This window comes from Megalobrama amblycephala, linkage group LG7, assembly GCF_018812025.1.
Source record: "Megalobrama amblycephala isolate DHTTF-2021 linkage group LG7, ASM1881202v1, whole genome shotgun sequence".
Classification (NCBI taxonomy): Eukaryota; Metazoa; Chordata; class Actinopteri; order Cypriniformes; family Xenocyprididae; genus Megalobrama; species Megalobrama amblycephala.
The window spans coordinates 17,482,524-17,504,959 of record NC_063050.1 but is presented as its reverse complement, the minus strand read 5'-3'; the positions used below and the strand labels follow the sequence as shown (position 1 = coordinate 17,504,959).

Here is a 22,436-nt window from a genome sequence, read left to right as displayed (position 1 = left end):
CAACCAAGAGATGGCGCTGTTTCACAGGCTTACTCTGTCGAACACCATCCACAAATAAACCCAAATAGCTGTTATCTGATTGGTCGAGCCAGATCGCCCCCTACTCTGATTGGTCCGTGAACAAACATCATACCCACACACCGATTTCGTGCGCCACTTCCGCCCTTGAAGCAGCGAGTTGTGCAGTGGACGTGAGTATCCTCGCATGGCTTGTCAAAAATGAGCAAAGCAAGCCTGTCTGCTGTCTAGATGTGCTTGAGTATTATAGTTCCCCAACCCCTCAAAACCACTATCTGTGTGGGCAGTGTGCTTGTGCTTGCTTGCAAGGGGCCATTGAGCTTGGAATTCATTTAGGGCAAAGTTCAAAACAGATTTAATCCTATCAACTGGAAAAGGAGGTTATCTATGACTTTTGTCGTGTTTGGACAGACAGAAGCGGTTATTTAGGTCTGTATTAAAGCAGAAAAAAGATAACTCCCCCTCATGCAATAGCTGTGTGCTGTTAGTCAACTGTAACTGTTCACTTGACATTTAAAGGGGGCGTTCAAAACAGCTAGAAGAATCGCAAAGTGCCAGATAAAATTCGAAATTGTTAGATATAAAGTCGCAATTATTAAAATGAAAACGGTAAACAGAAAAATAAAAACTATAATAGTATCTCGATACTAATACTAACATATAATAACACTCACAATACGGTTTTGAGTCTGAACGCGATTCACTGAACAAGAATTCGGAGAGAATGAAGGCAGAAGAATGTGTAAAACACACAAATACAATCAAAATGACACAAAGTTAATAAAGAACAATGAAACCAAGTTAAACTCTGTTTTTTAAACAAATCGGATTCACTCCGGTTCGGTCATTTTACACACAGAAAGGAACAGGAAACGTTTTAGTGAACAAATTGAAATTTCGTGTCACTGGGATGAATCCTAACCAAATGTACCACAATTACAGCAGATGAACCCAAGAAAGGAACTCTGTGTATTAATTAATCAGATTCACTTAAAGGATTAGTTCACTTTCAAATGAAAATTTCCTGATAATTTACTCACCCCCATGTCATCCAAGATGTTCATGTCTTTCTTTCTTCAGTCGAAAAGAAATTAAGGTTTTTGATGAAAACATTCCGGGATTATTCTCCTTATAGTGGACTTCAATGGCCTCCAAACGGTTGAAGGTCAAAATTAGTTTCATTGCAGCTTCAAAGCGTTCTACGCAATACCAGACAAGAAATAAGGGTCTTATCTAGCTCTCTTCTTCTTCTCTATTTGAATTCCAGCAGTGTAGACACTGCTAAGTGTATTACTGCCCTCCACAGGTCAAAGTTTGAACTAATTGTTATATACTTGCACCAGCATATTGTATATGACTTAGTTCAAACTTTAACCTGAGGAGGGCAGTAATACACTTAGCATTGTCTACACCAGCACTTCTCAAAGTCCGGACTCCGGTCCGGATCCGGACCCGGAGGGAATTCAATCCAGACCCGCCTCCATTTCGTATTTCAACAGCAGTAATTGTGTGTAAGGGATTAAAAATCTGGATTTCCTACTTTGATGAACGCATGTCAAAATCATTTGTTTAGTGTTTTATGTCTTTTTGGAGATGGTCCGAAATTAAAGCGAAGGCGAGATATTTAAAGTTTTCCTCCGTGATTCAGTTGCCATGACACCCAGTGAGCATATACGTTTGATGTAATTGGACACAAGTCGCGCGACGCAGCGTTTGAATGGGTGTGGAGCAGTGGTTCTCAACCTGCGGTCCGTCACAAATGTAAATGCGGCCCGCGATATGCCGACCACAATAATAATAATAATAATAATAATAATAAAAAAATAGCATACAATTTATTTTTGTTTTAAAATTTAAATTAAAGTGAATTAAATAAATATAAATGAGCTATAATGCTTTTCATATAAAATAATTTTGGTGAGCATTTATTATTTTCAGACATCAGGCAATAGGCTAATGACGCAATCACTCAGTTAACGAAACAAACACAAGTGCGCGCTTAGGAAGAATTCAAACAGTAGCCATTAATTTTGTAAATTTAAGCCTCAAAATGGTCAAATTTGTTATTAAAGGAGAAAAGCTAAATGTGGAAGATAAAATGAAGGAACACATGCAAACAAGAAGAGTCGCAGCATCAGCAGTAAAGGTAAGAAGAATGGAAGAATCAGTTTGCTGTTAGGCCTAATGAGCGAGATGGGCAACCTTCCTGTTTGCTCTGTAGTAAAGTAGGCCTACTTGACAAGCAAAACCTACAATTTCAAAAGACTGAACTGTGAATTCGATGTGTTTGTTTGATGTATTTTAAATCAGTAAAAATAACCGCATTAGCGCACCCGCGGCTGGAATGAGCCCAACTCTGCGCGCTCGCGGATCCGATGCTGCGCGAGGGATTGCGACATGACAGAATGCTCGATATCGTCAGAGATTGTAATTAGCCTACAGTGCGCTCAGTGTTGTTTGTAAAAAGAGCTGAGTAACATTTGCTTATTAAGGCGTTTATGTGATTGTTTGGTGACTATTGCGATGCTGTTGAAGAGTCATACAGAATTAAATAGCAACTTAAACTGATGTATATACAGTTTGTGTGTTCATTGAGCATTACTGATTATTATTGTAAAGCTAATGTCAGTAAGTTAGTTTTTATTTGTAATTTATTGTGTGCAACATCTTGGTATAATAATCTGCTAATACCATAACATTAAATCTGATTGGTTTGCATTGGTGACGTCATATGTAAATTATATGCGGACCGTGAGACTTGCACTTGGACCATTGTGCGGCCCACTGGGAAAAAAGTTTGAGAACCACTGGTCTACACTGTTGGAATTCAAATAGAAAAGAGAGCTAGTTCAAGATGAGTGTTTATGGTTAAAATGTATAATTTTTTTTTTTTTTTAAGAAAATGAGTGGTGGTTTCTCTAGATAAGACCCTTATTCCTCGTCTGGGATCACGTAGAACGCTCTGAAGCTGCAATGAAACTGTAATTTTGACCTTCATCCGTTTGATCTCCATTGAAGTCCACTATATGGAGAAAAATCCTGGAATGTTTTCATCAAAAACCTTAGTTTCTTTTCGACTGAAGAACGAAAGACATTGAACATCTTGGATGACATGAGGGTGAGTAAATTATCAGGAAATTTTTATTAGAAAGTGAACTAATCCTTTAATGTCCAGTCATTTTTTTGTATTCTTTGTAAAAGAATTCGGAAGATTCCAGTCACTCACTGGGATTAATCAAAATCCCGCCACCATTAGAGCAGAGACGGATTCAAAAACGCGTTCCATTCGAACGTCCAGCGCTCAGAACGCGCCCTGTGTCAACAGCGTCCAGTTCGTGCTGCACGTGACAAAGCGATGATGCTGAAGTGATTAATAATTCACCTGGCAAATTAAATAATGTACCTGCAAGAGTTGTTCACTGTGTCTGTACTTATTTACTTTTTTCCCCGAGTCCGTGACGTGACGGGTGGGCAGTGCTGGAGTTTATTAAAAGAATCGTGCGCTTTTCTCTCTCTCTCTTTGCGCATTCTGTCATTGCAGCAGTGCGTTACAAAGCCCTGATCGGGTGTCCTGAACATGACAGTCTGTGAATCTGTCTGAAATCTCAACTGATCAGGCTGTTCGCTTCGAGTTCGTATGCTCTGTTCTCAAAGCATCTTGTTACTGCTACTTTGAGGCTGTTGTAGTTTAATATAGTGTAATAGAAGGAACTGTACTACAGTTGATGGTTTAAGTGGACCTCTCTGGACTGGTGAAATCCATTCAGGATTGATATATACTGTTTTTTTTTTTTTTTTTTAAATCTGGGAGTTGTCAGAAATTCTTGATAATGTCTTTTGTTGCTGGTAAGTGGATTCTTCATAGCCTGTTTTGGTGGTACAATGGTGTTAGATGATAATGATGCTACTCTGATATATACCTACATTATATACATGATACTCATGGTACTTCAGAGAATCATGGTAGAACAAAATATTTCTAATAATCATCAGTTGCAAAGTCATCAAGCATTTAATATTGTAAGTAATGTTTTCTTTTCCTTGTGTTTGCATGTCAGATCTGTATAGGAGGAGCAGTCCTAATGCAGGGATGGCGGAGTTTCAGGAGAAGCTGAGATTGCAGCATGAGAACTCCATGCACACAGAGCTGGAGAAGCTCCTGACCACCGCCAAGACACTGGAGGCTGAGGTGAGACCCTTGTCCTGCGAACTATGCGCTCGTTTCAGTGGTGCTTCTGTCCAAGACTCCATATACATTTCTAACGCCCAACTCACACATGTACCCAAATATATCACCACACACACGTTTACATAGCAGAATGGGATCATGCTCTAGGCTTGCGTTGTTTTAAAGGTCAGTAACCATAATGATGTAACCCTGACAGCAACAAAGTGTCGGCCCAGATCCGGCCCACATCTGATCCGTGTGTTATCCACATGTACCAAATGTGGGCCGGATCTGGGCCACACTATGTTGCTGTCAGGGAAAGCAATTTTGTTGTCTGGATCTCTTAAATTATTCAAAAATACATTATTAATGCAAATCATACATACATAAGTTATTTTTATTAATTATTAAAGTAATAAATAAATTATTACTATAATAAATATAAGATATAGATATATCCTGTATGCATTTAATTTTTTTTTTTTTTTTTTTTACATTTCAGGTTGTCAAATCATGAAAATTTCATGATATTTATGATTAAAAAAATTCATGATCTTTGTAAAACCTATTTTTATCATGAAAAGTTTGAAAATAATGATTATAATGTGCATACTCACATTAATTCAAGGTGTAAGGTAAATATTTTATCACTTTTTACTTTGAAGGTTACACCGCTTGACTTTTTTAGAGCCATTAAATCAAACACATAAAATTTGTTTTGTAAAAACTATGAATGATTTTCCAAAATGCATGTAACGTAAAAAAAAAACAGGTAACACTTTACATTAAAGGATTAGTCCACTTTTAAATAAACTTTTCCTGATAATTTACTCACCCCCATGTCATCCAAGATGTCCATGTCTTTCTTTCTTCAGTCGAAAAGAAATTAAAGTTTTTGATGAAAATATTCCAGGAATATTCTCCTTATAGTAGACTTCAATGGGCACCAAACGGTTGAAGGTCAAAATTAGTTTCACTGCAGCTTCAAATTGTTCAACGCGATCCCAGATGAGAAATAAGAGTCTTATCTAGTGAAACCATCACTCATTTTCTGAAAAAACTTGAAAATTATATAAGTTTTAGCCATAAATGCTCATCTTGAACTAGCTCTCTTCTTCTCCTCTATTAGAATTCCAGCAGTGTAGATGCTGCTAAGTGTATTACTGCCCTCCACAGGTCAAAGTTTGAACTAATTTTTATATGCAATATGCTAGTTCAGTTGTATAGTACAGTATTCAACTGTTTGGTGCCCATTGAGGTCTACTATAAGGAGAATAATCCTGGAATGTTTTCATCAAAAACCTTAATTTCTTTTCGATTGAAGAAAGAAAGACATGAACATCTTGGATGACGTGGGGGTGAGTAAGTTATCAGGAAAAGTTTATTTAAAAGTGGACCAATCCTTTAAGGTTTCATTAGTTAACATTAGGTTACAAATAATGAACAGCTGGAGTTGTATTAACTAACATTTACAAAGATTAATAAATACTGTAACAAATGTATCACTCGTTGTTAGTTCATGTTAGTTAATACATTAACTAATGTTAACAAATGAACCCTTATTGTAAGGTGTTACCCAAAAATGCTTATATTTCTAAGAACTTGGTAAATGCATTGCCCTAATATAAAACTGAGTGTTTATTTATACTAAGTGCAGATAGCGTCCCTTGTTGGCAAACGCTATTTACACTAGCTCCGCCCACCAATGTCTGGTTGGGCCACTCAAGTTTTAAAAAAGAAGCGCAGAATTCAACGTCTTCAGTGACGCAGCAGTAGCGAGTTAGGCATGTAGATCTGGCTTTTAACGTAATCGATGCAGGTTCGAATCCATTTTCCCATCACATATCACATCAGATATGCATTTATTTTCTAGAAAAATGAAAATAATGTTCTAAAATTGGAATGTACAAAAATACTGAGGTGCAAATAGTATCTGCCAATACAATGTACAGCATCTAATTACTATTTACTCTTATTGCAAAGAACTGAGACTTTTACATGGTGTATATAGATCTATCACTAAGAAAATATGCTATTTTCACTTAATAAAATAGTATATAATAATATATAACTTAGTGCAAATAGCCGCTGCCTTTATAAAATTACTCATTTGGAAGTGATTAATTTGAGGTCTTGTGCACGTATTGGAAATGTCTATTTTGTTTCTAGCCTAGTTTGCGATGTTTATTCACAATGAAACTGCTGTTAATAATGTGATCAGTTATGGCACACAGCATGCGGTCTTATTAATTAGTTAGTATGAAACTCTGACCTAACGAAAGAAGTGTGCCTTAATTACAGTCTGTCGTCCCATGATGCAGCACCAGAGGGTTTAGTCTAAAGGTTAAAGGAGTATTAATTATGCATTTATGCTGCACAGTGTTAAACACAGTAATTAGGGATATGATTAATCACGCATTTGTAACTCTGTGATGTGTTGATTCAGATTCAGTTTCAGTTTTATAAAACATTCAGATTAAATATTCTAAAGCATTTTAATAAACCATTAAATGGATATCCAGATGTAATACAAGTTCATCTCTATGGAGTAGTGTGCAGTTTGTGTACAGTAATGCACTTGCAATGGCAGTCTATGGGAGAAAGACAGTTTCAGTTGTATTTTCTCTTCATAGTTCTGGTGAAGGCTGACAGCATCCCAAAACCCTCACAAATGTTTTGCCTATCTAGTGTGACTCAGGATTTGTTGATTTCAAATAGAAAGACTCTTCGTCACTCTTGGCCCTGAAATAATACACATTATTGAATACTGAACTTCAGGATATAGAGCTTAACATTCTACCAAGCTAAAAATGTGATGAAATTGTGTGAAATGTAACTGTAATATGCTTATTTGTGCTCTTGCAGATCTCTAGGAAGGACTTTGAGGGCTTCAAGAAGCTCTTTCACCGTTTCCTTCAGGAGAAGGGACCGTCTGTTGACTGGGCCAAGATCCAGAGACCACCTGAAGACTCGGTGAGAGCAATGAGTGCTAGGATGAGGAATTAAAAATGACATGTTAAGATATACAGTAGTGGCCAAAAGTAATAATTGGAGTGGATGTTTGTTTTTAATAACCCTACAAGTTTTAACCATCAAAATACGAGGGGGAAAAAATCATATTTTTTAAATATTTTAAGTATGAAGGATACACAAAACTTCGTTAAGGTATTTATTAATATTTCTTTTGGTTCTCTATTGTTTTTTTTGTGCATGTGTTCATAATTTCTTTGAATGACAGCCTGACCAAAAATTGTCTGCACAATTCTGCAGCTATCACAAATAAAACGGTTGACTCCAAGCACAACTATGCAATATGCTTACAAAATCTTTAACACATTTTTAATAATATTTGAAAAAAAGGTGAAGATGTCAATTTTCCTAGACTAGACATCACTTTTGGCCACTACTGTGTATATAGAAAATGTTTTTTGTATAAAACAGATATTGTTTCAGCAATGTTACATATATTATTACCAGTGTTTTTTTTTTTAGTTTTATTATAGTTTCATTAATATTTTGAATTATGTTTTATTTTTATATTTTCAGTTTTCATGTTAATTTTAATTTAATTCTCAGTCATTTCTTTGTGCTTTTGTCATTTTAATATATTTTTTTAATATTGCTATTTATTTTTATTTCAGTTTTAGCTTTTATTTATATTTTTTATTTATTTCCAGTTAAAATTTTCAGTTTGTTACCAAGGCGACATTTCTGATTTTTTTGTTTAAATTTACTAATATTTAAACTAATACATATTAATGTTTTTATTTTATCATAAATGTTTTAATATTTTAAAACTAACGATGATAACCTTTTTTTAAAAAAAATATTTTATGAATATGTTTATGAAAATGTTTTTTTCTTTTCATTTTTTACTTAAAAAAAACAGGATATAATCATTCCCAATATTTTTTTTCCTTTTTATAAAATAAATAAGTGCATTTGAAAAGTGCTGTCCACTGTACATTTTAGGTGTACATTACATATAATGTAATTCAACTGCAGCTGTCCTTTTTATAACACAAAATTATAAAATATTACATATTTTTTTACGTTTACTTGTGCTTCTGCAACTTTCCTATCACCACATTCATAGAGCCGCTGAACAGCGGCAGCAGCAGAACGTGCATGTGTATGGGTGCTTTATCAAGTCCATGACATTTCCCTGTTGATCCCCTCCCCAAATAACCCACGTTTAACCCCCTAGAAATGCCCCCGCACTGAAGGTTAAACTATGAATAGTACAGCACTTCCAGCATCCCACAACCTTGGCTGACATTTCTTTTAACTCAGCCGTTGTGAAACTCATGTTACAGCACATAGTAAAGCAGGCTGATCTGAAATCAGCCCCATTAGATCGACACTCATCACACCCATTATGAAATAAACGTCACGGCTGCTTCTAGATCAGCATTGAGGCATAGCATAATTCTCAATGGTCCTATTTCAGTCCTCATCCGTGGAAGTGCTCACTGGCTGGATGCTTGATCGGTCAGCTGAAAGAGTGTGTTTTTGTGTGTGTCGTTTTCTCAATCGACATCTCAAATGTTTCGTTTTGTCGCATTGGCGGACGTTCAGTCAGGAGAGAGGTGGTTTGAAACCATATATTTGGCCTGTGGTTATAACTTTACTGCTATTCACCTTGAGTATACTTCTTTTAAAGGGGTTTTATAAATAGAAATTTATTTCGCACTTTCAATCCAATTCTCAACATTAACAATTAACCATTAACTTCCATTAATGAGTCTCTCCATCAATGTCGACTCCGGTTTGAACAATGTAAGGCTGAACACTGTTACTGACAATCTTCATTTTTAGCTGCGTGAGATTCTCCAGTTTTGTTGTTGTTGAGCAACCGAAGCGTGAGCTGTTAAAGCTCCGCCCTCTTTTGGAAAGTGGGCCGGGAGCAACAGCTCATTTGCATTTAAATGGACACACACGAAAATGGTGTGTTTTTGTTCACACGCAAATATGGGCAAATTTGACAAGCTATAATAAAGGATCTGTGGGGTATTTTGAGCTGAAACTTCAGGCACATTCTGGGGGCTTGTATTACATCTTGTAAAAGGGGCATTATAGGTCCCCATTCACTTCCATTATAAGTGTAAACAACATTTTTGCTTTAAAGGTCCCGTTTTTCATGTTTTTTTGAAGCTTTGATTGTGTTTATAGTGTGCAATATAACATGTGTTCATGTTTCGCGTGTAAAAAAAACAGTATTTTTCACATAATTTACTTATCTGTATACCGCTGTTTCCACTGTCATAAAAATGGGCTGATGACTTCCTTGTTCTATGAAGTCCCTCCTTCAGAAATACGTAACGAGTTCTGATTGTGCCAGTGGTTCCTGTGTTGTGATTCGACAGCAGCTTAGCGCTCCTTGCCCGGAAAGGTCACGCCTCTTACCATAACGTGGAGATGCACGTGCTCAGTGTTATTGTAAACATGTCTTCAATTTTACCCTATCAATTTGAGCCGGAATCAGACCCGGTGATTGGACTGCGGGATGAAAATAACAGCGTTTCGACGACATGGCGACAAACACACTCTACAAACGCAACTCTTGTGTATTCCTGTGGGCGGAGGTTAGTCAAAAAACTGTTTTAGTGACGTCATTAAAGAAGGAAGTAGAGGGATGTAGTCCAAACTGGCCGTTCGATGTAGGCGACTTCTGTTAAATAAAATATCTCGCTTGGCATTGAACTTTGAGCTTTAAAATTTTACAGATTTTATTTATACTCTAACAACAACATTACACACTAACTAAAGTTTGAAACATGGGATCACGAAGAACGGGACCTTTAAAAGAAAAAAGTTAAAAAATGAAGTGGAAGTTAATTTTGTGGTAATCAACATTATGCCACAAATGCTGTCAAATAAGCTTAACTTGTCATGAATGCATAATATTACTTTAACCCAAAAATGTAAATTATTTTGAATTGTTTTTGATGCAAAATGATAGACTAACATTTTAAGTGGACCACAAGGAAAATCAATAAAATGGCAACTTGAAGTTTAATCAGATGCACAGAGTTTCTAGTTGCTGGGGACTCTGAGTCATTGGACTGTGACCTTTTTTGCCTTGACAGCAGCGAAATAAATTCAACAGTTGCTGCTGTGATGAAACTACCGAAGAAAGACTTGCTTTACGCAATTTTGATTCATGGTTTGTTCATCTGTGTCGATGTGTGTGCAGATATAGATCAGTTGCACACAGGAAGCTCTTATCAAATGCAACACACCCAAATTCTGAGAGATCTGATCAAATCAGCTCATGATTCATATAAAATAATGTGTATTAATAGTATGTCTCTGTTTCAGTCTCTCAAAGCTGTCACAGTGTTCTGCTTTTCATGTCATGATCTGAGGGTTAATGCCTTTGTGAGATTTTTTGAGGTCAGTTTGAAGGACCAGCTCTGTTTGACTGGAGTAAATAAACCCTATACTGAAAAGTGAATTAAACTATACATCCCAAAATCTTCACTCTGAATAAAAGTGATGTCCTGTTAACTTCAAAAAAGGACTTTCTCTAATAAAACAATATCATTGGCATGCAACCATACAGCTCAGTGGACAAATGATATGGTTTACGTGTGTCTTTCTCTCCCTCATTATTTCTCTTGCTTCAACAGATCCAGCCCTATGAGAAGATCAATTTGAAGGGTCTTCCTGCAGATGTGGCGTCCAGCCTTAATAAACTGGCTGTGGTGAAGCTCAATGGAGGTTTGGGGACCAGCATGGGCTGCAAAGGACCCAAAAGTCTCATCAGCGTGCGGAATGAAAACACTTTCCTGGACCTGACTGTACAGCAGATTGAGGTATTGCATCACACATGCTTCCTGCAAAGTGTCTGCAAAGCTACAAAGCACAAAGTCACTTCAAAGAGAGTTATTCTCTATATCAGTGCACACTGTTTTTGAACACCCTGCCTCCATTGTAGTCTTAAATTTTCTTCCAGGAATGAACCTGTCACAATATTCCTTATTTCCCGCCCAAGGCATACCAAAATAAAAGAGGCGAGACCTGGTTAAGTTGCATTAGTAGGGTGTTGAAACTCTTGGTTATGGTAAGGGGCGTGACATTTCCCAAACATGCTTGAAGTAAAACTGAAACTACCCGCGTTTGTTAAATGCGCTATATAATTGTATTATTTATTGATCCAGCCAACCAATTAGAGCACATTATTGTGCTTTTCAGAAGGAGGGGCTTCATAGAGTCAGGAACTAAACAGAGCGTTACTGACAGACTGGGACGAGAGGTGCTGCAACAATGTCAAAAATGGGAAAAATAAGGTGTTTTTTGAAAATTCAAGCATGAAAACCTGTTCTAGTAGACCCCAAAAACAAAATCAAAACTTTGTAAAAGGGCATAATAGGTCCTCTTTAAAAAGAAATCTTACTGACATCAAACTTTTTTGTATGTTTTTATAATTTAAAAACTGAATTCAAACAGTGAATGATGTGTCATTTAGTTCAAATACATGGGTTTAGACATTTCTTTGGCTTATTTACAATCTATTTAAGATGATGTAAGACCCTGTTTGCAGTTTCAGACCTTGGTTAAGGTTTCCCTCTGTGTCAATGACCGCTTACTGCAGAGTTGCATAATAACAGGTTTTTTCCACATGACAAAATCAAAAGAAATTCAGAAAGAAATTCAAAAGAAATAGTATTTTGTCATGTAATAAAAAATACCTCTGATACATCTTCTACACTGAAATGGCAACCCATGCTGGGTTAACCACACATGAACAATCATATCAGTATCACATTGTTTTCTTGAAGATTTTTGCTCCCAGTTTTGAAAAGGATGTATTTTAACATCTAAAATAATTTAATTGAGAGTGACTTTATGCGATCATATGCTTTGATGTAATGGTCATACAGTAAGTCATTTAAGATATAACAAAAATAAATTGCACATCAATTTACACATGTGATATTTATATATAAAAAAGTTATTTCACATGGAACAACGAAAATAAAGCAACTGGAGAATTTTGGTGTGTCGAATTAAAGATCTCAGGTGAATCTTTCTCTTTCAGCATCTAAATAAGACGTATAATGCAGACGTGCCGCTGGTGCTGATGAACTCCTTCAACACAGATGAGGACACTAAGAAGATCTTGCAGAAGTACACACATCACCGCCTCAAGATACACACCTTCAACCAGAGCAGGTACACATACACACAAGTACACACATCCTTATCCAGGCCAGTGAGAAATATGAACTTTATAAGTATTTTACGGAATACAAGTCGCAGTTTTTTATCATCAGAAACATGCAGTGACTTCTATTCCTGAGCAACTTAAATAATACTATTAACGCCAAGAACATAAAATGTGCAAAGCGCAAACATTTGGGTTTGTGCCGAATGAGTGAAGTATGTGAACACAAGTGTGTTTGTATAGCGCATTAAAACAAATGTGGGTAGTTTCAATTTTGCTTTAAATACATTTTTCTGTGTTCTGTTCTGAATACCTTTAAATTTAAAGGATTTAGATTTAAGGGAACTAAAACACGTTTATGGTGTTTGTGAATGCTTTGTTTATTTATCAGCCAGCTTTAGGGAACATCCATTCTTATAGAAAAACATCAGTAATTGTGGTATAATTATTTCAAGAGTGATTCACCCAACTGCTAGGCCACAGCTTTAAAATTGCAGTAAATTATTTCTGAGAAACACTGTTATCGGATCGGACTGAGCAGCACAACATAATTGTAGTCAATCAGCAGTAGGGGGCGTGTCCACTCGTGATGGGGGAGGAGAGAGAATGAGCCAGTCAGATGTGTGGGGCGTGTCCACTCATGATGGGGGAGGAGAGAGAGTGAGCCAATCAGCAGTAGGGGGCGTGTCCACTCATGATGGGGGAGGAGAGAGAGTGAGCCAATCAGCAGTAGGGGGCGTGTCCACTCATGATGGGGGAGGTGAGAGAGTGAGCCAGTCAGAGGTGTGGGGCGTGTCCACCCATGATGGGGGAGGAGAGAGAGTGAGCCAATCAGCGGTATGGGGCGTGTCCATCCATGATGGGGGAGGAGAGAGAGTGAGCCAATCAGCGGTAATGGGGCGTGTCCACTCATGATGGGGGAGGAGAGAGAGTGAGCCAATCAGCGGTATGGGGCGTGTCCATCCATGATGGGGGACGTGAGAGAGTGAGCCAATCAGCAGTATGGGGCGTGTCCACTCATGATGGGGGAGGAGAGAGAGTGAGCCAATCAACGGTGTGGGGTGTGTCCACCCATGATGGGGGAGGAGAGAGTGAACCAATCAGTGGTAGGGGGCGTGTCCACTCATGATGGGGGAGGAGAGAGAGTGAGCCAATCAACGGTGTGGGGCGTGTCCACCCATGATGGGGGAGGAGAGAGTGAACCAATCAGTGGTAGGGGGCGTGTCCACTCATGATGGGGGAGGAGAGAGAGTGAGCCAGTCAACGGTGTGGGGCGTGTCCACCCATGATGGGGGAGGAGAGAGTGAGCCAATCAACGGTGTGGGGCGTGTCCACCCATGATGGGGGAGGAGAGAGTGAACCAATCAGTGGTAGGGGGCGTGTCCACTCATGATGGGGGAGGAGAGAGAATGAGCCAGTCAGATGTGTGGGGCGTGTCCACTCATGATGGGGGAGGAGAGAGAGTGAGCCAATCAGCAGTAGGGGGCGTGTCCACTCATGATGGGGGAGGAGAGAGAGTGAGGCAATCAGCAGTATGGGGCGTGTCCACTCATGATGGGGGAGGAGAGAGAATGAGCCAGTCAGATGTGTGGGGCGTGTCCACTCATGATGGGGGAGGAGAGAGAGTGAGCCAATCAGCAGTATGGGGCGTGTCCACTCATGATGGGGGAGGAGAGAGAATGAGCCAGTCAGATGTGTGGGGCGTGTCCACTCATGATGGGGAGGAGAGAGAGTGAGCCAATCAGCAGTAGGGGGCGTGTCCACTCATGATGGGGGAGGAGAGAGAGTGAGCCAATCAGCAGTATGGGGCATGTCCACTCATGATGGGGGAGGTGAGAGAGTGAGCCAGTCAGAGGTGTGGGGCGTGTCCACTCATGATGGGGGGAGGAGAGAGAGTGAGCCAATAAGCAATAGGGGGTTTGTCCACTCATGATGGGGGAGGAGAGAGAGTGAGCCAATCAGCGGTATGGGGCGTGTCCACTCATGATGGGGGAGGAGAGAGAGTGAGCCAATCAGCGGTATGGGGCGTGTCCATCCATGATGGGGGAGGTGAGAGAGTGAGCCAATCAGCAGTATGGGGCGTGTCCACTCATGATGGGGGAGGAGAGTGAGCCAATCAACGGTGTGGGGTGTGTCCACCCATGATGGGGGAGGAGAGAGTGAACCAATCAGTGGTAGGGGGCGTGTCCACTCATGATGGGGGAGGAGAGAGAGTGAGCCAGTCAACGGTGTGGGGCGTGTCCACCCATGATGGGGGAGGAGAGAGTGAACCAATCAGTGGTAGGGGGCGTGTCCACTCATGATGGGGGAGGAGAGAGAGTGAGCCAGTCAGCGGTGTGGGGTGTGTCTACCCATGATGGGGGAGGAGAGAGAGTGAACCAATCAGTGGTAGGGGGCATGTCCACTCATGATGGGGGAGGAGAGAGAGTGAGCCAATCAGTGGTGGGGGCGTGTCCACTCATGATGATGGGGGGTGAGAGAGAGGGAGATTTGAAGAAAGACTGTAGAAAGAGAGATGGCTGTGAGACATTACAAAAGAGAAAAGGTCAGAAGATTATCACTGGGAAAAATGGGTTATGATCAGGCAAGAGCTTTAGGACCTGCGTTAAAATTAGAAAAGGTTTCCAGCGCTGGAGAGACTGAAGCGGGAAGACCTGAAAACAGACGCAGAGGTTGCGTTGTTTCTGCTAATGTTAGCTATATAGTAACAGGACAGTTTGAGTGTCATTGTTTGTCTGGAGCTGGTGTGTTGCTGAAGACTAACAACCAACTCTTGCTTGTATACTCTTGTGTACTTTATGTTCACTTTTTGTTCTTCCTTGTCGTTAATTCGTCATCTTTTTTTTTTTACAAAGCATTATTTTGCTTCGCTTCATCTATGATAAAGAGACATCCACGCTTGCATTCCGTGTTTTGGGGCGGAGCAATGAAGGGAGGGGTGTGTTAGGGTTGATTTCAAATATCAACAGTGTTTCTCAGATATCGCTTACTGCACCTTTAACTGGTTTTTAGTTGTCAACTTGTCTATTTTCCGCTCCTGCACAGGTATCCCAGGATCAATAAGGAGTCGTTGTTACCAGTGGCCACTAACATGGGCCTGACGGGTGAGAATGAAGAAGCCTGGTACCCACCCGGGCATGGAGACATCTATGCCAGCTTTTACAACTCCGGCCTGCTAGACAAGCTCATCGCTGAAGGGAAAGAGTACATTTTTGTGTCCAACATTGATAACCTGGGTGCCACGGTGGACTTGCACATCTTGAACCACCTGATGAGCCAGCCCAGTGGCAAACGCTGTGAATTCGTCATGGAGGTCACTGATAAGACGCGAGCTGATGTGAAGGTGAGTGTGTTTACCATGCTAACGTATTCCTTTTTTCATTCTGTGAAACACAAAAGCAGAGCAGCATGAACATTCTTCAAAATTTCTCATTTTTTGTGTTCAGATTTGTTTTTCGATTGACATGAGGGTGAATAAACTTTGGTTGAAATGGTCCTCTAAGGCCCCGATAAACTTTAATGGAAAATCAAGAACGAACTTGTATGATGCCATTTGGAACAAAATCAGGCAAAATTAAGTTTGTTTGGAATTTAAACAGCTTGCCAAAGTGAACTTTTCAGAAATGTAAACATCACATAATAGGTAGGTGTGCTCTGTGGCTCCACCTTCCTGACGTGGAAATCTTCTCCGGTTAATTTCTTCTGTTCAGTCCGTTGAAGTCGGATGCAAGTAAAAACATGACCACACAAAATTGACAGTTTTTCATTTTTAATACCATTAAATTGTTCGCATTAAATTAAAGTGCTCTATTGTAGTATAAGTGCTATATAAATAAATGTGACTTTATTTAGTATTATATGATATATTATATTACATATTCTGCCTTCTTTGACATGGATATCTTTTCCAGTTCATTTCTTCTGTTCAGTCTGTTGAGGTCAGATGTAAGTAAAAACATGAACACTGGAGAGCTGCATTTTTAGTAGATATTGAAGTTGTAATTCTGATCAAAAAAGACACTGACTCTGTTTTTCATGTCTAATACTGTAAAGCTGCTTACTTTTAAACAATCTATTGTATAAAGTGCTTTATAAATAAATGTGACATCACTTTATTTGAGTGTCGAATTACAGAGCTGGTGCAAATAAATCCACATCTCTATGATCAGATGCTTAACTGCTCTTTTCTCACTGCTGTCAATTTCGTTACATGTTAATTTTGCTATTGAGAGGAAAGTGCGTGGCACACATTTACATATTCATCTAAACAGCACTCTCAGCAGCGTGGACGATGTCAGGATGTTCGCTAACAGCGTAATGCTGCAGAGGTTCTTTTTGCCCCTTAGCAGAAGTGAGTATATCAGGGCCTTGAAGCTCATTGGCTAATGCAAATCAGTTGGTGTTGTTTGTTTCAGGGTGGTACGCTGACACAGTATGATGGTAAACTCAGGCTGCTGGAGATCGCTCAGGTGCCCAAAGCTCACGTAGATGAGTTTAAATCTGTCACCAAGTTCAAGATCTTCAACACCAACAACTTGTGGATCAGCCTGCCGGCCATTAAAAGGCTCCACGAAAAGAACGCGATGGACATGGAGATCATTGTTAACCCTAAGGTGAACACCATACCATCTACATTAACACATGTGCACTTTTGTGTATGAAACAGCATTCCGCTTCTGTCTCCAGACTCTAGATGGCGGTCTGAATGTCATTCAGTTGGAGACGGCTGTGGGCTCTGCCATGAAGAGCTTCGAAAACGCGCTTGGCATCAACGTGCCCCGCAGCCGCTTCCTGCCTGTCAAAACCACCTCTGACCTCCTGCTGGTCATGTCCAACCTATACAGCATGGATGCGGGGTCACTGACCATGAGCCCCAAGAGAGAGTTCCCCTCAACACCGCACGTCAAACTGGGCAGCTCCTTCACCAAGGTAAGCACTGAGGCAGACTTTTGACTGGGCGGCTTATTCTGGCCAAGAGCCACCCACTTAGACAGAAAGGCTTTTCATACTGTGCTTAACCCCAGGTTATTGTTGTTCTAAACACTGTTTTTAACCCTGGGTAATGGAACGTTTCACACTTGTAATTTAGAAGCGAGGTTAGTGTCCCTTTTTACCTGGGGTTATGAAAGCCTGCTCCAGAGCAGAGTTAGCACTGCTTTTGCGGTGTTAACCCCACATTGCCAAACCTGTACAGTGTGAAATGATGATGTTAAAGGTGCCCTAGAATCAAAAATTGAATTTACCTTGGCATAGTTAAATAACAAGAGTTCAGTACATGGAAATGACATACAGTGAGTCTCAAAAACCATTGTTTCCTCCTTCTTATGTAAATCTCATTTGTTTAAAAGACCTCCGAAAAACAGGCGAATCTCAACATAACACCGACTGTTACGTAACAGTCGGGATCGTTAATATGTATGACCCCAATATTTGCATATGCCAGCCCATGTTCAAGGCATTACACAAGGGCAGCCAAGATTAACATCTGGATCTGTGCACAGCTGAATCATCAGACTAGGTAAGCAAGCAAGGAGAATAGCGAAAAATGGCAGATGGAGCAATAATAACTGACATGATCCATGATAACATGATATTTTTAGTGATATTTGTAAATTGTCTTTCTAAATGTTTCGTTAGCATGTTGCTAATGTACTGTTACAGGTGGTTAAAGTTACCAGCGTTTCTTACTGTATTCACGGAGACAAGAGAGCCGTCGCTATTTTCATTTTTAAACACTTGCAGTCTGTATAATGCATAAACACAACTTCATTCTTTATAAATTTCTCCAACAGTGTGTAATGTTAGCTTTAGCCATGGAGCACTATCAAACTCATTCAGAATCAAATGTAAACATCCAAATAAATACTATACTCACATGATCCAACGCATGCATGCAGTATGCATGACGGACATCTTGTAAAGATCCATTTGAGGGTTATATTAGCTGTGTGAACTTTGTAAATGCACTGTATTATAGTCGAGAGCTCGGGGGGGCAGGGAGCGTGCGATTTAAAGGGGCCGCGCGCTGAATCGGTGCATAGTTAATGATGCCCCAAAATAGGCAGTTAAAAAAATTAATTAAAAAAAATCTATGGGGTATTTTGAGCTGAAACTTCACAGACACATTCAGGGGACACAGACTTATATTACATCTTGTGAAAACTGGTTCTAGGGCAGCTTTAAAATGTTACAGCTAGACGCTTGGCAACAGACCACTCATATTTGCCTGCTTTGGACAGTCACGGAAACACTGCGCATTGTATATAAACTGTAAATTAAGTATGCTGACAGAAAACGTGACAATTTGAGGGAAGAGACCATTTTATTCTGACATTTATAGTCCGAAATGTCCAGTATAAACTCAATAGTACAGTCGGCAATACGAGGATGTGCAATGCTAGAGCTTTTATGTAAACATGTCGCATGCTGCGTTCATCCAATCAGTGACACTGGCATCGCAAATACGCAAATAAGAATGTTAACTCAGGGTTTAGGATTAATACCTGGGATTAATTGTTAACCCCAGGTAAATTATGAGTGTGAAACAGTGTGAAACATGAAGCAAGATAACCCAGGATTCTGTTTACCCCGGGTTTAGAATGACCCAGGGTTAACTATTTCAAGTATGAAAAGCCCTTTAATTTCTTCCCTACCACCAGTGTTTTTTTGTTTTTTTTTAAAGTTGCCAGCCACCACCAGGGTTTTTGATAGTTTTCATAAAAATGTCATGGTCCCTAAAATATTTTATGGTATAAATATCTAAACATGCAATATATCAAAAGAAAGAACAGAGACTCTGCTTTTTGCTCTGCTTTTTTATTTTATTCTAGCTATATTTATTCTTTTTTTAATCAACACTTGAATGTGGGTAAGTTTCATAAAAAACAACGTTTTGAACAAAAAGCTGAGAAAATCACAAGACTACAATGTGCATAAGCAATGCTTTTATCGCTTGTTTCTGCTAATTTTTTTGCTTGTTTTGATCTGGATATTCTGTACTCTTTCAGAAGATGTGTAATAGCGCCCCCTTAGCGTATAACAGTGAAAAGACGGAAAGCTGAGAAACTCTGACTTCACATGAACTCTTTCCCCGCCATTGACACTCATTATCATAATAATAGACTATAATAAGCAATTTATATTGTTATTATTATATAAATTATATATTTAAAACATTAAAGAAATTTAAAATAAAAATGTTAATAAAGTTAATCATTTCCTAGAAGTATTCAATTAAACATTAAATGAGCTGTTCAGTAATGAAATACATTTATTTTATTAATAATATTACAAATATGTTAGATTTAAAATGTATTATATTACATTTAAAACAGGACATAATTCAGTTATTCAAGCTTTTAAGGCTTGAAACATTGTTCAGTAATTAAGTACTTTTTATACAATTTCATATTTTCATATTAAGCATACTTTGTAAGAACATACTTTGCATATCAGCATAAAAGAAATTGAACTTTCTAGGTTCGAGACTTCCTGAAAAGGTTTGAGAGCATCCCAGACATGCTGGAGCTGGATCACCTCACTGTGTCAGGGGACGTTACCTTCGGAAAACAAGTCACACTCAAGGTACGGACGGATACGGATTTAGGCATTTGTGAGCATTCACAAACATTGTGTGTTGTCTTGTTGTTTAACTTGTTGTTTATGTATAACAGGGAACGGTTATCATTATTGCCAATCATGGAGACAGAATTGACATCCCGGCTGGAGCGATGCTAGAGAACAAGATCGTTTCAGGAAACCTGCGCATCCTGGACCACTGAGGCCTTTACAATCACATCAGCTGTCCAACATGTCACCTGGACATTTATATGTGTATGTGTGGAAATGTGTGTCAGATTTGAGTGTGACCATCAAAAGCCGTCCATATGATCAGTATTAAATGCCCATAAGAACACAATTTCATGCTTTTCACAGTGAATTTCAAAAAGGGCTGTATATTCAGTTAACAAGACTGGTGTGCTGCTATGTAGCTCACGCAGTAAAAGATTAATATCAGAAGTGGCAGAGGATGAAAGCAGGAGACATCCCTTTAAAAAAATTCTTTACAGCAGAAATTAAAATGTTTTGGATCTTCAGTGATGTTTTTGGAGTGTAGAAAATTGCTCAAATGACTGTAAATGCATAATTATTATGCTGTCAAAATTAACGCGTTAACGCATGCAATTATTTTTTACCATTTTAACGCGTTAAAAATATTTAACGCAGCATCTGTTTTTTTCCGTCATCCTTTAGCTAGCCTTACATTATAGGATCGTGCTCTTTTTCGTGCAAAATGCTTTTAAACCATTCAACCGCGACAACAAGACCCAAAAGAGAACGTCAGGTCCTGACAGACAGACACACTTGACTCACAGAATGCTGTTTCAAACAGCGTGCCGGACGCATTGAGTTCGCTTTTTTTTTTTAATGGACAAAAACACAAAATTACAAAAAAAAAAACGAAAATTTGTCGTATCCATGTAAGAACAGTTTTGAATGAGTTAAAATCATAAACGAACACAGAGTTGTGAGAAAATAGGATGCAGATCCGCTTCATGTGCGACAGGTCTTAAAGTGACAGCAGCCTTATAAACCTGCTACAGTCCGTCATTAAAGGTGCCATCGAACGTTTTTTTACAAGATGTAATATAAGTCTAAGGTGTCCATCTGAATGTGTCTGTGAAGTTTCAGCTCAAAATACCCCATAGATTTTTTTAAATTCATTTTTTTAACTGCCTATTTGGGGGCATCATTAACTATGCACTGATTCAGGGGCTGCTGGCCCTTTAAATCTCATGCTCCCTGCCCATCGAGCTCACGACTCTATAATACAGTGCATTTACAAAGTTCACACAGCTAATATAACCCTCAAATGGATCTTTACAAGATGTTCGTCGTGTATGCTGCATGCATGCTTCGGGTCATGTGAGTTTAGTATTTATTTGGGTGTTTATATTTGATTTTGAATGAGTTTGATGGTGCTCTGTGGCTAAAGCTAACATTACACACTGTTGGAGAGATTTATAAAGAATGAAGTTGTGTTTATGAATTATACAGACTGCAAGTGTTTAATAATGAAAATAACGACAGTCTTGTCTCCGTGAATACAGTAATAACCGATGGTAACTTTAACCACATTTAACAGTACATTAGCAACATGCTAACGAAACATTTAGATAGACAATTTACAAATATCACTAAAAATATCATGATATCATGGATCATGTCAGTTATTATTGCTCCATCTGCCATTTTTCGCTGTTGTTCTTGCTTGCTTACCTAGTCTGATGATTCAGCTGTGCACAGATCCAGACGTTACTGGCTGCCCTTGTCTAATGCCTTTCATAATGTTGGGAACATGGGCTGGCATATGCAAATATTGGGGGCGTACACCCCGACTGTTACGTAACAGTCAGTGTTATGTTGAGATTTGCCTGTTCTTCTGAGGTCTTTTAAACAAATGAGATTTATATAAGGAAGAAACAATGGAGTTTGAAACTCCACTACATGTCTTTTCCATGTACTGAACTCTTGTTATTCAACTATGCCAAGGTAAATTACATTTTTCTAAAATTAATCTTTAATGTTAAAGAAAAAACACTCACTCTTAATTGAATAACTTTTGTAGCTTAATAAAAATTAATCTATATTTTAATCTAAATTATGCAGTGAAGACTGTGAAGTGTTTGATAACGTAAATATTTATATTTTAATTTTTTTAAATGTATGTACATTTATAATACTAAGTATTGTATTACCTTTTCATCAAATTACAAAAAAACTGTTTTGAGTTTTTGTTTTGCTATTTGAGAAAATGGGGACACAAAAACTATATTTAATGTAATCTCTCATTCACCGCCATAGAATTTTACCCAACTATGAACTACCCGACTTCAAGAATCCCAGACATGTGAAAAGGGTCTATTCTGGATATTTCCTACCTGTTCAAATCAAATATTTAAAATACTGTTTTTATGTTGTTTCCACATTAGTTTGAAGATTAAATGTGAAATTATTACACTATAAAAATATATTAAAGACGTTAATGTTAGGTGCGATTAATCGCGTTTACAGAAAAAT

At 38.6% G+C, this 22,436-nt stretch overlaps 1 protein-coding gene across 2 annotated transcripts; it reads left to right on the top strand.

Moving 5' to 3' along the window:
• Nucleotides 1-107: 107 nt before the first annotated feature.
• On the top strand, nucleotides 108-20,274 carry ugp2a (UDP-glucose pyrophosphorylase 2a). 2 transcript variants are annotated; one of them, XM_048196240.1, is made up of 10 exons: nucleotides 108-191; nucleotides 4,077-4,207; nucleotides 7,052-7,159; nucleotides 10,819-11,004; nucleotides 12,231-12,364; nucleotides 15,402-15,699; nucleotides 16,772-16,969; nucleotides 17,043-17,285; nucleotides 19,836-19,940; nucleotides 20,030-20,274. In XM_048196240.1, the coding sequence occupies exons 2-10, from the start codon at nucleotides 4,109-4,111 to the stop codon at nucleotides 20,135-20,137; spliced, it is 1,479 nt and encodes a 492-aa protein (XP_048052197.1). In that variant the 5' UTR covers nucleotides 108-191; nucleotides 4,077-4,108; the 3' UTR covers nucleotides 20,138-20,274. The 2 variants fall into 2 exon arrangements, with proteins under 2 accessions (XP_048052197.1, XP_048052196.1); XM_048196239.1 differs by lacking the exon at nucleotides 108-191 and adding an exon at nucleotides 3,528-3,864.
• The last annotated feature ends 2,162 nt before the right edge of the window (nucleotides 20,275-22,436 follow it).

Excerpts from the sequence above, each read along its gene's own strand:
- ugp2a (XM_048196239.1), top strand. Across the intron at positions 12,365-15,401 it reads CACACCTTCAACCAGAGCAG|GTATCCCAGGATCAATAAGG; the intron begins GTACACATACAC and ends GCTCCTGCACAG. Across the intron at positions 17,286-19,835 it reads TGGGCAGCTCCTTCACCAAG|GTTCGAGACTTCCTGAAAAG; the intron begins GTAAGCACTGAG and ends TGAACTTTCTAG.